This window comes from Ovis canadensis, chromosome 7, assembly GCF_042477335.2.
Source record: "Ovis canadensis isolate MfBH-ARS-UI-01 breed Bighorn chromosome 7, ARS-UI_OviCan_v2, whole genome shotgun sequence".
NCBI lineage: Eukaryota > Metazoa > Chordata > Mammalia > Artiodactyla > Bovidae > Ovis > Ovis canadensis.
The window spans coordinates 95,074,808-95,088,208 of NC_091251.1; the positions used below are offsets into that span (position 1 = coordinate 95,074,808).

General features: G+C 55.2%; 1 protein-coding gene across 3 annotated transcripts in view; it reads left to right on the forward strand.

Annotated features, from left to right (window-relative positions):
- The first annotated feature begins 457 nt into the window (after positions 1-457).
- PAPLN (papilin, proteoglycan like sulfated glycoprotein) overlaps positions 458-13,401 on the forward strand; it is a 36,979-nt gene continuing 24,035 nt past the window's right edge. For 2 of the 3 annotated variants that reach the window (XM_069596952.1, XM_069596953.1), the window contains exons 1-6: positions 463-628; positions 3,404-3,468; positions 9,203-9,318; positions 10,194-10,254; positions 10,551-10,653; positions 12,495-12,625. In XM_069596952.1, the coding sequence (XP_069453053.1) occupies positions 3,415-3,468; positions 9,203-9,318; positions 10,194-10,254; positions 10,551-10,653; positions 12,495-12,625 (465 nt within the window). In that variant the 5' untranslated portion in view covers positions 463-628; positions 3,404-3,414. Of the gene's footprint in view, positions 629-3,403; positions 3,469-9,202; positions 9,319-10,193; positions 10,255-10,550; positions 10,654-12,494; positions 12,626-13,401 lie in introns of all 3 variants that reach the window. The other variant, XM_069596954.1, reaches the window with a different exon arrangement.

The window sequence follows — 13,401 nt, forward strand, 5'->3', positions numbered from 1 at the left end:
CCCAGGCTGCAACCCAGGGGGTGACACAGGACCAGGGCAGAGGGGGGGTTTACTATGGGAGAGGCCTTACACTTTTTTTTTCTGGAATCTTCTTTCTAAACCACCATGTTTTTGTGCACACTGTTCTTTTTATTGAACAAGGACTGTGTGTGCTGGGCCCCGTGGTCACCAAGTCCCTCTGAGGTGGTAGAATGTGAGGCTTAAAGGCAAGTGCTTGCCCGAACCAGGAACAGCCAGACCACGGCTGGTGGGTCCAGGGACCTACCTCCCCAGCCTCTGGGTCTCCTTTGCAGTTGAGGTGTGGGGTAAGAAACCTGGGCGTCTGAGAAGAAGGGATCAGAGAGGAAAACCAGAAACAGATCAGAAAGGTGCTTTGACTGCCCACCCCCCACAGGAAGAGAAGCAGCTGCCTCCCACTTGACAGGGACCTTTGACCAAGCTCAGAAAATTCCTGGCTGAGGCAGGCAGGGAGTGGGGCTTTTTGAATGGGAGAAACGACTTTTCCTTTTCTAGAGAGGTTTGGGGTACTCCCACTTCCTTTTCTCTACCAAGCTTTGTGTAAGAATTCACACAAGTCCCCAGGGGGGCCCAGCTGCACAGCTGCTGCGTCTCCTTTCTTCAGGGATAGGTAAGTAATGGGCCAAATTTAACATGCTTGTGTTTTAAAAGCATTTTGTCTGAGCATCCGTGATGGTACAGGGAGATGAGTTGCTGGAGCTGCAGGTCTGAAGAGGGGGTAAGCTCCCCACTGGTGAATTTTCCCTGCTCTTCAGGAGGCCAGGGAGGGAAATGACCAACAGCTGGGCTAGGAAAGGGGCTGCAGGCAGAGGAGGATGAGGGAAAAGGAGCCAACCTCTTGATCGCCCACCTCCAACGTGTCCCAGGATCAGGGCTAGTTTTCTGAGGATAGGTGATTTCCACTTTCCGAGACAGAGATGGCAGACAAGACAGAGTGCCTTGGTTAAGAAAGACAACCAGGAAGGAAAATTAGCTCCTACCTTGATCCCAACTGGTGCTGTGAACGCAGGTGACAGGGATGCAAGCACGCTCTACCTCAGGGACCTCAGAGCTGACTTAGGGAGACTCCGAGCCCGCAGGGTGTTGCACCAGAGAACTGCAGCAGACAGAGGTGGAGCTTGAGGAAGCAGGGGGCCACCAGCTGCCTGAGGTGGTGTGGGGAAGCTTCTAGAGAGGATAATGTTGGGCGGATCTTGAGGGATGAGTAGGAGTTTGCCGGGTCAGAGGGGGTTTGGCATTGTAGGCAGTGGGAAGTGGTGGCTGAGAGGTAGGAAGCAGCAGCTTGTGTGTGGAGAAACTGAGTCGAGCGGAAGCATAGAATTCAGGGGTAGAAGACAAGTAGGCGGCTGCACAGAGGGCTGTGTTGTTTAAGGTGGGTGCGGAGGAAGGATGGCACAGACCGGAAGACTTGGGTGCGGAGGAAATGGGACTGGTGCCAGCAGCAAATATGAAGGGCAAACCAAGCCTTGGCACAGACCCAAAAGGACAGAGGCCCTGGGCATCGCAGGTCACCGGGTATGGATGACAGCTGAGCTGGATGAGGGGGAGATGGGCGGGGAGGAAGCCCAGCCTCCGCCGGCGTTCCAGGCTACCGGGCAGACCTCCCAGACTGGGCGGGGCGGGCACCGACGGAGCGGTCCCGCGGGCCCTTCGCGCCGAGGCTCCTGGAGACATGTAGGAGGCGGAGGAACAGGACCCGAGGGGCCGGGGCGGCTCACCCCTGGGCTGCAGCAGGAATTTGCCCGCCCCGGCTCCCGGGGAGAGCAGTGTCGGAGGAAGTGGGGGTCCTGGCAGGAGACTTGCCTCCCGCTCTTCGCTGGGTCCCCGCTCCGCACCTCGGGACCTCGGGCCGGGATGGGGGAGGTCGCAAGCGAAAAGGAAACCTCGGGGCCTCAGAGGGCAGAGGGCCGGGCTGAAACAGGCGCAGCCCCGGGCGGCCCACGCCAACACTCCCGCCTCCTCTGCCCTTCCCTCCTTCGGTTGCCGTTCCGGAGCACGGCGTCCTGGAGACCGCGCGCCCCTCTTCCTTGGTGCTGCCTAGGCTGTGGCCCTGGAGCGCCCGAGCCGGGTGCCGGCCCGGCTCCTCACGTCGGAAGCCGCCCCTCTCCGCCTCGGGGGCTGCAGCGGGCCCGTTCCCCCGCGGGGCTGGCGCAGGGGACATCCTCCCGTGGGGACCGGAAAGGGCGCGTGGGAACCCTGGGCGTCCGGCGCGCGTCCGCCGCTCCCAGTAGCAACTCTAAGTTCTTTTCTCCTGTCCTCCCTGCTGTCTCTCCTTTAGCTGCGTTCGTCCCCGCCCCGCGAAGGCAGCCTCTGCTTTAGAGAAGCAGCATCTCCGTCGTTAGCCCTAGCACGAGGCTCCCCAGGCACCCCGGCTTCCCCTCGTGAGCGCGGCTTTTCCACGAGGAGTCGCAGAGCCCAGGCCGGGCCGCCACCCCTCACCCCGCCAGCCCCGGGAACCCCTGGTTTGCAGTGAAAATGATGCCTACGTGAATCACTCTTAGTACTAAATTAACGCAGCATAGATGTGCCAGTTTATATTTGGCTGAACTTGGCTTAGTACGCTCTATTTTATTCTTGTAAACTGAAGTCATTTTATGCTTAGGAAAAATTAAAGAGAACCATGGTGGAGTTACAGATTTTAAAATTTAAGCATACAAGTCAGTACTTGCTTAATGTTCGCTACTGAAAGGGGCACTGTGTATGTCATTCTCCAGCACGGTGACATGTACACACTTGCACACGTACTGCGCACACGCACCAGACTGCACTCTCTCTGCATACTGCATTCGCACACGCCAAACCGCACAGGCATTTTGTACACACAAACAGGACACTGCGCACATGCACACACCCACACACCCAGGCACCGGCTCAGGGAGGCTGCTTGTGGAGCTTCTCCGGAGGAGAGAAATGCTGCCTTGGGTTTAAAGTAAGATACAATCAACATTTTCAAAGCATTCAAGTTTTTAAAGTACCTGCAGAGACTTTTAAAAAAACGTCTTTATTTACGAGTTTTAAAACAAGTGATGCAATGGATTTTAAATAAGGATCTCTTGGTGAATGAAAACAGTGAGTCTGATTGCTTTGAATCTGAACTCTCAGTGTTTTTAATCTTTCTTCCCTCTGAAACCCTGAAAGAAGTTACTCTTGAACTTTTAGAAGCCAGTTGTACACGGGCCTGCCCTCCCTCACTGTATAAGAGCCTCCGGGCATCCCCTCCGCCGTCTGCGGGTGTCCGGGTCACCTGTGGGCACGTGCGGGGGAGGGATGGGCCGCCACATCCCTGCTGGCCCGGGAGCTGGCGGGGAGCGCGGGGCTCGGGTGGGTGGGGCGGCGGCTCGTCCCCGCCCCGCCCCGCCCGCTCCAATCCCCGCCTCTCCTGCAGGCCCGGCGGAGATGCGGCTGCTGCTGCTGCTACCCCTGCTGCTGGCCCCCGCGCCCGGGTCCTCGGTGAGTGCGACCCTTCCTTCCCCCCCACCCCCGCCCAGGGTCGGCGCGGGTCGGAGCCCCCGACGGCTGGAGCCAGTGGCCGCGGCGCCATCCCCAAGAGAAGGCCACTGTCTGGATGGTGGGGCGGGAAGAGGCGAACCCTCAGCCTGAGCGCCTTCAAAGACGGGTAGGACCTTGCAACCTCTGGTGCCCAGAACTTCCCGTCTGGCTTTGGGGCACAGTTCGCAGATTTGGCAATTTCCCAGCAGCCCCACCCCTCCTTCAGAATGTTCTGGGCGCGCTGCTAATGCTGGGGAGGTCCGGAGGGGTGGTCTATCACGGTGGAAGGAAGAGGGGTCCTTGCTGGCACCAGCCAAGGAGCAGGGCCAAATGGCCATCCTACCAGACGTCTGCCACCTGCCTATTGACCAAACTTCTCTGCCTCTCAATGGGGGCTATTTGGACCTAGAGGTTTGGGCTGCCAGGCCCATTCTCCACGGCCCCTGGGGCTAGCATCTAGAGCAGGGCTGTCCAATAGAACCTTCTGAGATGATGGAAATGCTCTGCATCTGTGCTGTCCAATAAGATAGCCACTGGGTTCATGTGGTTACTGAGCACATGACATGTGGTCAGTGCAACTGAGGAACTGAATCTTACTTGATTTTTAAAATTATTTTTAGCTGGGCTGAGTCTTTGTTGCTACGTGCATGCTACTCTCCACTTGCCATGCACGAGCTTCTCATTGCGGCGGCTTCTCTCCTTGCTGAGCGCAGGCTCCAGGGCGCACAGGCTTCGGTAGCTGTGGCACTCAGGCTCAGCTGCGGCACGTGGAATCTTCCCAGACCTGGGATCGAGACAGTGTCCCCTGGATTGTGCAGGCAGATCCTTAACTACTGGACCACCAGGGAAGCCCTTATTTGATTTTAATGAACATGAACTTAAACAGCCTCATGTGGTTACTGGCTACTGTATTAGTGAAAATTCAGAGAGTGGATATAGGAAGACAACCGGTGATCACAGTAACTGCTTCATTACCAGGGGCCTGAGAGACAAGGCTTCCTGGAGAACCTACTTGGGTTCCAAGGAGGTACAGGGAAACTTCTAGATCACAGGCCCCACCTTGGGGGAGGGGACTGTGTGCCAAGCGGGGCTTGTTCCTGGAGCTGCTCCTGCAGGGCTTCTGCCGCGTTGACGGGATGAAGGGCACAGATTCCATCGACCCCTGGAAGAGGGCTCCATGGGGGAGGCTCACAGCCCTGCCTCCTGAGCCCCGCAGGAGGACCCCTGAGAATGGACCCACACTGTTCACTGCTTTGGGAGAGGGACAGGGTGATGCCGTCTCTGTGGAAATGTGAGTGAAAGCTGAGAAGTCCTCCAGCCAGGGGGCAGGCAGGGATGGGAGTCAGCAGTGGGCAGCGGGTTTAGCGTGGGCCTCAGTCAGAGCAGAGAGTGGGCTAGACCCCCGTTCCTCACGTCCTCTCCACCACCTTCCGGCGTCCCCAGCTCACCTCTGCTACCCCATGGCCCTTGCCTCTTCAGTGCCACACCCTGAGGGCCTCGCCGCAGGCAGCACTGAGGTCCCAGCTCAGGTGGCGGCTGGGGGGGGGGGGGCGTGGTGACAGTGTCGGGACACCAGGGTGAAACTCAGAGCCACCTCCTAGCAGCTGTGTGACGCAAAGCAGATCATCAGATCTTAGATCCCTTTAAACTGGAGAGTAATGCCACCCACGCACAGGTTGCATGCAGGTGAAATGAGGGATCCAAAGTAACCTGGGGCCTGTTAGGCGCTTTCTTCCTTAGAAACACCTGGGTAGTGGGGCTGGGACCTCCCCTTACCCACTCCACTGTCTGGGGGAGGATGTGACCCAGGCTGGTTCTAGCTGAGTGCAATATCCCTCCATGGCCCAGGCTGGTTCTACCTGGGGGTGGGACTGCCCTATGGCCCAGGCTGGTTCTCGCTGAGTGCAATACCTACTCCCCTATAGCCCAGCCTGGTCATAACTGGGGGTGGGACTCCCTCCCCCCCGATAGCCCAGGCTGGTTGTAGCTAGGGGTGAGACCCACCCCCCCCCTCCATAGCCCAGACTGGTTGTAACTGGGGGCAGGACCCCTCCCCGCCCCGATGACCCAGGCTGATTCTAGCTGTGGCGGGACCCCCTCCCCACCTTCCCCAACCTTTCACAGGATCATCCTCAGTGCGGACAGGGGTCAGCTTGAGCAGAACGAATGGCTGATTAAGGAGGGGTAACGCATCACACCTCTCACTGCCCCCTGCCCGGGCTGGTCAGGGGGGGCTTCACAGGGGTCTTCCAGTCTCCTTGCTTCCGCTCTGTTCCCACTCCCACCCCGGCAGGTTGGGCAGGTGATCCCAGGGGAACAGTGCGGCAGGAAAGGGGGCTTCCTGAGTTGCCCAGGTGGGGGTTGGAGGAGGACCCTGAGTTGGTGGGGTGCGGAGGGCAGCAGGAGGCAGGTGAGGACAGGCCTAGGTGAGGGTGGACCGGACCAGCTCATTCTGGCTTCACACCATCATGCCGCTCGAGGTTTGGGTAATTACAGAGAAACGAGATGCGTCTGTGCTGCTCCTGGCTGAACGTGCTTCCCTTTGTCAGACTACAGGACAGGGCTGGCTCCAGGATGCCTGCCCCACCCCATCCTGACCGCACAAGGTGGCTGGGTGGCAGGGCGCCCCTTGTTGCCTTGCGCACACCAGTAAGCTCAGCCCGGTGGCAAGGAGGGTGGATTGGGGAGGCTCAGGCCTCATGCTTCAGGAGTGAGACTGCCATCCAAACAGGCCTTGGCCAGAAGTAATTAGTAGCCAGGACGAGGCCAGCAGGATAAGAAAGCAGCAGTTCTCATGGACTGCTTCCAGAAGTCTTACATTGTAGTGATGAGTCTTCCCTGTTGGCTCAGATGGTAAAGAATCTGCCTCCAATGCATAAGACTTGGGTTGGATCCCCTGGAGAAGGGAATGGCTTTCCACTCCAGTATTCTTGCCTGGAGAATCCCATGGACAGGGGAGCCTGGTGGGCTACAGTCTATGGGATCGCACTGAGCCGGACAGGACTGAGCGACCAACACTTTGGCTTTTCACAGTGATGAGTCTTGGGGGAGGTGCTTATCATCCCTGGAAAGTCACCCTCTACCCCCAACACTCAATCCCTTCCCCTTTAAAATAGGAACTGATCAAGTAAATTTCACGGAACACTTTTATATCCTGGTTTTTAGAAGCTCGGAGATCTGGCCAGCTTAAAAGTGAAGGATAAATGATTTGAAGAGTGAAAGCTCAGACTTTGATCTAGTTGGCTCTTCATTCTTGGTTTTGTATGTGGTTCAGCAAACATGTGTGAGTTGTTCTGATTCAGGGTTCATTATAAACCAAGGATAACTAGATGTTTGGCACCAGGGCGCTTAGAAGAGCACTGGGCGTAATCTGCGCATGCACAGACCTCCATCCTCACCTGAAACCATGGGATGGGGTGGGAGGCTCACTATGTGAGGAACAGCTTGCTTTTCCGCATGAGAACTTGAGTTCTTTCTAGGGAAAATGGCAGGGATTTTTTCCTCTAGAGATTATTATGTTGTGATGCCCTAAAATAAAGTCCCCTTCAAACAAACAGGACATACTTTCAATCCACATTTTGCCTCCCAGCAAGAAAGCAAGTCTAACACCCATCCAGCTCCTCAGGCCTCATCCAGTGTCCCCCTTGGTTCCCCAGGAGAGGTTGGTGGGAACCTGGTACAAGAGCAGAGGCCTGGAGTAGCCAACCTGCTGTGGTGTGCACTTGTTCCTAGTGGGTCCCTCTCTCTCTGCGCCTCTTTTCCATGCACCGGGATGGTCAGGTGGTTCTGGGGAGTAAATGAGAGAATATGTGTGTAGCATGTGGACTTCTGAAGTCAGCTGCAGGGTACCAGATCCTTCTGGTGGGAACCTGTATCCACTAGGATTATTTTCCTGTTAGAGTCCCAAATGACAGTCCTTCAACAAAAAAAGGCCTGATTCCTCTCTCTCTCATAAACACGCACGGTCAGAAATCTGGGGATGTTCTGTCTCACCAAGTGCTCCAGGATTCTTGTACCTTTGCTTCAATGTTCGAAACTTCTGTTCCTAAATTACCACATAGTTTCAAAGGCTGCTCCAATTCCAGCCATCACATCTGATTTCCAACCAGCATGAAGGAGTATAGGAGGACTAAGAGAAAGGACAAATGAACACGCAAGTTATCTCTTAAGGAGATGACAGGCACTCTGTTTTATTATGCTTTATTGTGCTTTGCAGCTAGTGCTTTTTTTTTTTTTTTTACAAATTGAAGGTTTGTGGTAATGCTGTGTGGAGAAAGTCTATCAATGTCATTTTTCCAATAGCATTTGCTCACTTTGTCACATTTTTGAAATTCTCAAAATATTTAAACTTTTCGATCATTATGTTGTTCGTTATGGTGTTTGATTAATGATCTCTGATGCTACCATTGCAAAAAGATGACGACTTGCTGAAAGTTTGGATGATGGCTAGCATTTGTTTAGCAATAAAGTACTTTTTAATTGAGGTACATATATTATTTTTAATGCTATCGCACACTTAATAGATTCTAGTATAGTACAAACAACTTTCACATGTACTGGGAAATTCCCAAAGCTGTGTGATCTGCTTTGTCACAACATTTGCTCTATTTTGGTGGAACCAAGCCTACAATATCTCTGCAATATGCCTGTACTGGAGACTGCTAGGAAAGAAAATCTCACTCAGTCATGTCCGACTCTTTGTGACCCCATGGACTGTATATACAATGCATGGAATTCTCCAGACCAGAATACTGGAGTGAGTAGCCTTTCCCTTCTCCAGGAGATCTTCCCAACCCAGGGATTGAACCCAGGTCTCCCGCATTGTGGGCAGATTCTTTACTAGCTGAGCCACTAGGAAGGCTGCCACCCAGCATCTTTCATGTACATCTCACTGACAAGAATTTAGTGACATAGCTATGGCTGGCTGCGGGAAACCTGGGAAACGAACTTGGGTGGGAGGGCAGCCAGCTATCCAGCTAGGAGTCAAGAGTTCTCTTAATGGGAGAAAGGGAGGATGGATACTGGGGGACTCCTGGGGGTCCCTGCCCCAGCTTGGCAGGAAGAAATCACCACCCCATCCTAACACACACACACACGCACACGCACACGCACACGCACATGATTAGATTAAGTTCTTACTAAGCCAGAGCTACAAAACCATGGCGCTGCTGGGGGGGGGCGGGGAGGAGGGGGGCGCGGCATTCCCCGCACACGTGGAGCCCATCCTACCTGATGACACGCCGTTCCTCCTGCGCTTTTAGATCTCCCTCCTGGGAGGGCATGCTCTGCTGGTCCAGGGGTTCCATTCAAGGGCATGCTTGTAGACATCTTGGTTCTCAGACCAGACTGCCCAGCCAGGGGATGTCACGGTCAGACACGATCAGGGAAGAGCTCTCTGCCCGCGGCTTGCCCACTGTGCTGGGCACATAGGGACTGCTGGTGGAGGCGTCATTGACGGATAGGAAGGCTGGGTTGGCTCTCAGCTCCTTATGGTGCAAGCTGGCTTATTCCACAAATGAGGATGTTGGGGTGCCTGGGGGAGCTGCAGTCCTGAAGGCTCTGCTCTAGGAGACACCATCTGAGGCTCCTTGCAGGGGAGGGCGATGCTCCAAGGCTGGGGGTGTCAGGGCAGCCCTGAGCACTCCTGTGGGCGCTCCAAGCGCTGACTCCCACTGCTGAGCGTGTCCTCCTCCAGGCTCCCCAGGTGAGGCGGCAGAGTGACACCTGGGGCTCCTGGGGTAATTGGAGCCCCTGCAGCCGGACGTGTGGAGGGGGCGTCAGCTTCCGGGAGCGCCCCTGCTACACCCAGAGGTAGGAAGGCGGGGATGGGCCAGCTTGTTAAAAGAGACCAGGCGCGGGGGAGCTGCTGGATGTCCTGGGCCAGGGCCAGGGCCACAAGGGCAAAACCTACTACACGACAGATTTGTTCTGGGAGCAGCATCAGTGGAGAACTTGAAATCGAGTCATTTCCGCATCCTGACACTCTGATTGCAATGACAGCCTTATTTCAGGGAGCTGGTGCCATTCCTGCTTCATCCACCCCTGAGTCTCTAGCTTCTCCAGCAGTGCCGGCAGGCGTAATGGAGTCTTGAATTAACGAATAATCCTTAAAAATTCCTAACGTGTGCGGTTTCTCTGCCGTCAGCCCCTTCTTCAAGTACAGATGTTTCTCACTCTAAGTGACTTATTAAGCTCCTGCTGTGTGCCCTGCACTCTGACGAGTACCATAGGGCGTGAAAGAAGGGGCGATGATGCTGAAAACTTTGCCTGAAGAGGCAGAGAGAAGATACTATTCTAAGTGTCTTATCCACATTTACTCCTCTTAAATGGCAGAATAACCTTACCAAGTGGGTATATATTGCATCTTAATTCATCTCCAAGGACAGAATTTGAGTCCTCTGGGAATATGCTTTAAGAGGTAGAGTGGCCTCGAGTTAGCCAAGCTCTAGGTTAGTTAGCCTTCTGGGTCACGCTTCTCCCAGGTCTGAACACAGGGCTCATTATACCTGCCTAAGGGGATTTGGGAGCCCCCTCCTCTCCTGCCACCCCTCTGGCCCAGCAGTGCCCATCCGGTAGCTCCACCGCAGCTGGGGGGGGGGGGGTGGAGGGGGCTGTGGGAGAGACCCAGGAGGGGGCGGTTGCCGGCTCGTGGGGATTTGGCTCTTCCCAGTGCTCTCGCCCTGCAGGAGAGATGGGGGCTCCAGCTGCGTGGGCCCCACCCGGAGCCACCGGTCTTGCCGCACGGAGGTAAGGTACAGCCCCGGCGGACAGCTCCCCGGACCCCCTCGCGGCTGACATACTGGCTTTGGGAAGCCCCCCACCCCTGCACGTGGGTGCATGGCAGTCGCTTCCTCACCCCGCCGCCTAAAATGATACCTTCGCCTCCTTACCCCAAGCCCCCTCCCGGGGCGGGACTGACCCCGCCTCCCCGAAGCTGCAGCAGGTGTTGGGGGAACAGGGCCCGGCCTCCCCGGGGCCCAGCGGGACGGCAGACCCCAGTGGTGGGCCCACAAGCCCCCTCCCTTGCCCCCTCCTCCCCACAGAGCTGCCCTGACGGCTCCCGCGACTTCAGGGCGGAGCAGTGCGCGGAGTTTGACAGCCGCGAGTTCCAGGGGCGGCGCTACAAGTGGTTGCCCTACTACGGGGGTAAGTGCACCGTCCTTCGGGCGCCCTGCTGCCCCACCCTGCGTTGTCCTACGCTGGGCTCCTTCTTTGGGGAATCTCTTTGCTACATTGACTGCATTTCGCAATTCTCACTACCAAATTATGGTGCTCAATCGTTCAGTTCTGTCCCATTCTTTGCGGCCCCATGGACTGCTCTGCCCACGAGCGGGCTGCCATTTCCTCCTATTCCAGGGGATCTTCCCGACCCAGGGATCCAACCGATATCTCTGGCGTCTTCTGCATGGCAGGCGGATTCTTTACTGCTGAGCCACCTGGGAAGCCCTCATCATATTCTAGACGCGTTTTCAAATACATTTAAAGAAAAACCTCCAGTACTCCCAGCAGAGCACAACAGTGGTGACCATTTTGAGGTTTTTCCATCCTTTCCCCCTGGGTATACAATGTTTCAGGCCAAGCCTTGGCCAGTTCTGTGCAGTTTTGAGCCTTCTTTTGTTTGGCCTGCTCCCTGAAGCCTTCCTCACTGGCAGGAATCCTGGGGTGGGGTGCAGGGGTGGGCTGAGGGGGTTGGGGTGGGGTGGGGTTCAGACCTGTGCCCAAGTTTGGGCAAACTGCAGGCTGGGCTGCCCTGGGGGCTTGGTGTGGCAAGAGCTCATTTACTCAGAATCTCTGGGGCTGGAAGCCATGCTCTGGGTAACTTTGAGGAGGGTGTAGGTCATTAATTTTTTAGAGCAATACAGTTCAAGAAAAACAAAACAAAAACAAGAATCACTAACATGGTGTAATTAAAACATTTTCGATGAGTCAGATATGCTGTAGGCTAATCCTTCCCAGGATGAGTTTTCGCTGCTCACTGTAGATGACTCCTGGAAACTCTCTGGCACTCTGGATTCCGAATCAGTGAACATCTTATGTCTTGTGTGGGCTGTGGGCTGGGGGAGGGGTCTTGGCTAGAGGTGGAGGCCCCAGTGGGGTAGCTTGCATTCATTGCTCCTCCTGGATCCTGAGGTGAAGGTATGTTTAAGATAATTTGCTAAGAATCGACTCATTGGAAGACTCTGATGCTGGGAAAGATTGAGGGCAGGAGAAGGGGGCGACAGAGGACAAAATGGTTGGATGGCATCACCAACCCAATGGACATGAGTTTGGGCAAACTCCAGGAGATGGTGAAGGACTGGGAAGCCTGGAGTGTTGCAGTCCATGGCGTCTCAAGCCTGGAGTGTTGCAGTCTGTGGCATGGCAGAGTTGGACACAACTTAGCAACTGAACAACGACAAAATATTACAAAAAAAATTAGAACAGAGGAAAGTTTAAAAAGGATTGCTGAGGGATGGCATCTTTGTGGTGGAGGTGATTACAATCCTGTTAGCACTCCTGGGCTATTCAAATAGATAAATATAAAAACTGAAACAAGAAAAGTACCTTAACCCACCTTTTTCATAGGAGTGATGCTTGCGTTTCTCTTTAGCTCCTTTCACATTGCTTTCTCTGTTTATGTATTAGTGATTGTTACATGGTATCACTTTGCATTCTATTATAAACATCTCCCCACGGTACTGATTGGTCTTCATAATCACAGTTCTTAATAGCATAGTCCCCAGGTGTAATAATCTAGTGATAGTAATTAAAGAGTAGCTGATACTCAGACTATTATAAATAGTAATGCTGAGATAGACCTCTTCAAGTGTCTAGCTTTTTCCTAATTCTAGGATTTTTCCTCGACTTGATTCCCTGAGGAGTATCCACTTCATAGAGAAGATCCTTTCCCCCTGTGATGGTGGTGGGATTTTGAGCCACCGAGGGTGTGCTGGTGCACACACCATCTCCCTGTGTGCCTCTCAACTTCCCCCTCTTGCTTACCGCAGCCCCCAATAAATGTGAGCTGAACTGCATCCCCAAGGGGGAGAGCTTCTACTACAAGTACAAGGAGGCCGTTGTAGACGGGACACCCTGTGAACCTGGCAAACGGGACATCTGTGTGGATGGCAGCTGCAGGGTGAGTTGTCCCCGCTACCCCCACCAGCTGGTTTGGGGCTTATTGCGGGATGTCCACCTGCCCCACCCCACCCCCCACCAAAGGCTTTCCTGACCATGATGCCTTCTCAAGACTAACTTCTAAGGTGCCTTGCATCACCAATGTCCTGAGGCCCTCTTACCTTTGCCCTTTGAAAACTCAACAATAAGAGGAAGCCTCTGGGTGGCAAGTTAGAGAAGCTCAAGTTAAAGTGACTTAAGGGGGAAAAAAGCCATTGAGGGAGGGGCTGGCTGGCTGCAGGGGCCTGGCTGATGCTCTGGAAAGTCTCTCCTCGCTTGGCTTTCTTCTCTGGGTCCGCTGTGGGTTGGCGAGTTCTTCTGGTGAGCTGTGAAGATGGCCCAGCAGCCCCAGGCTTCAGTCGTCCCAGCCTGGCCGCCCCTTGGGGCGGGGGCACTGTTCCCAGGAGTGCCAGCGACCAGGGGTTGCCCCTGGCTTGCCCTCACCAGGGGCTCCCCCGAACGCCTTGAGCAGAGCGTACAGCCTGCTGACCAGCCCGACACTACTGCCTGGAAGCCAAGTCCACACGCTGTGGGAGAGAGGTGGCTTCCAAAGAAAAACGAGGTGCTGTTGCCGGAGAAGGGGACACGGGTGCCACGCAGGCAGGAGAGGTGGACGATCAGCTACCGGCCAGGGTCAAGGCTGACTCGGCGCCCCTGGCCAGTGAATGGTTACCGCGCCTCCTGGACTGGCCGGGCGGCCGGGGTTCCAGTCCAGCTGTGACCGTGACTCCCCCGGGT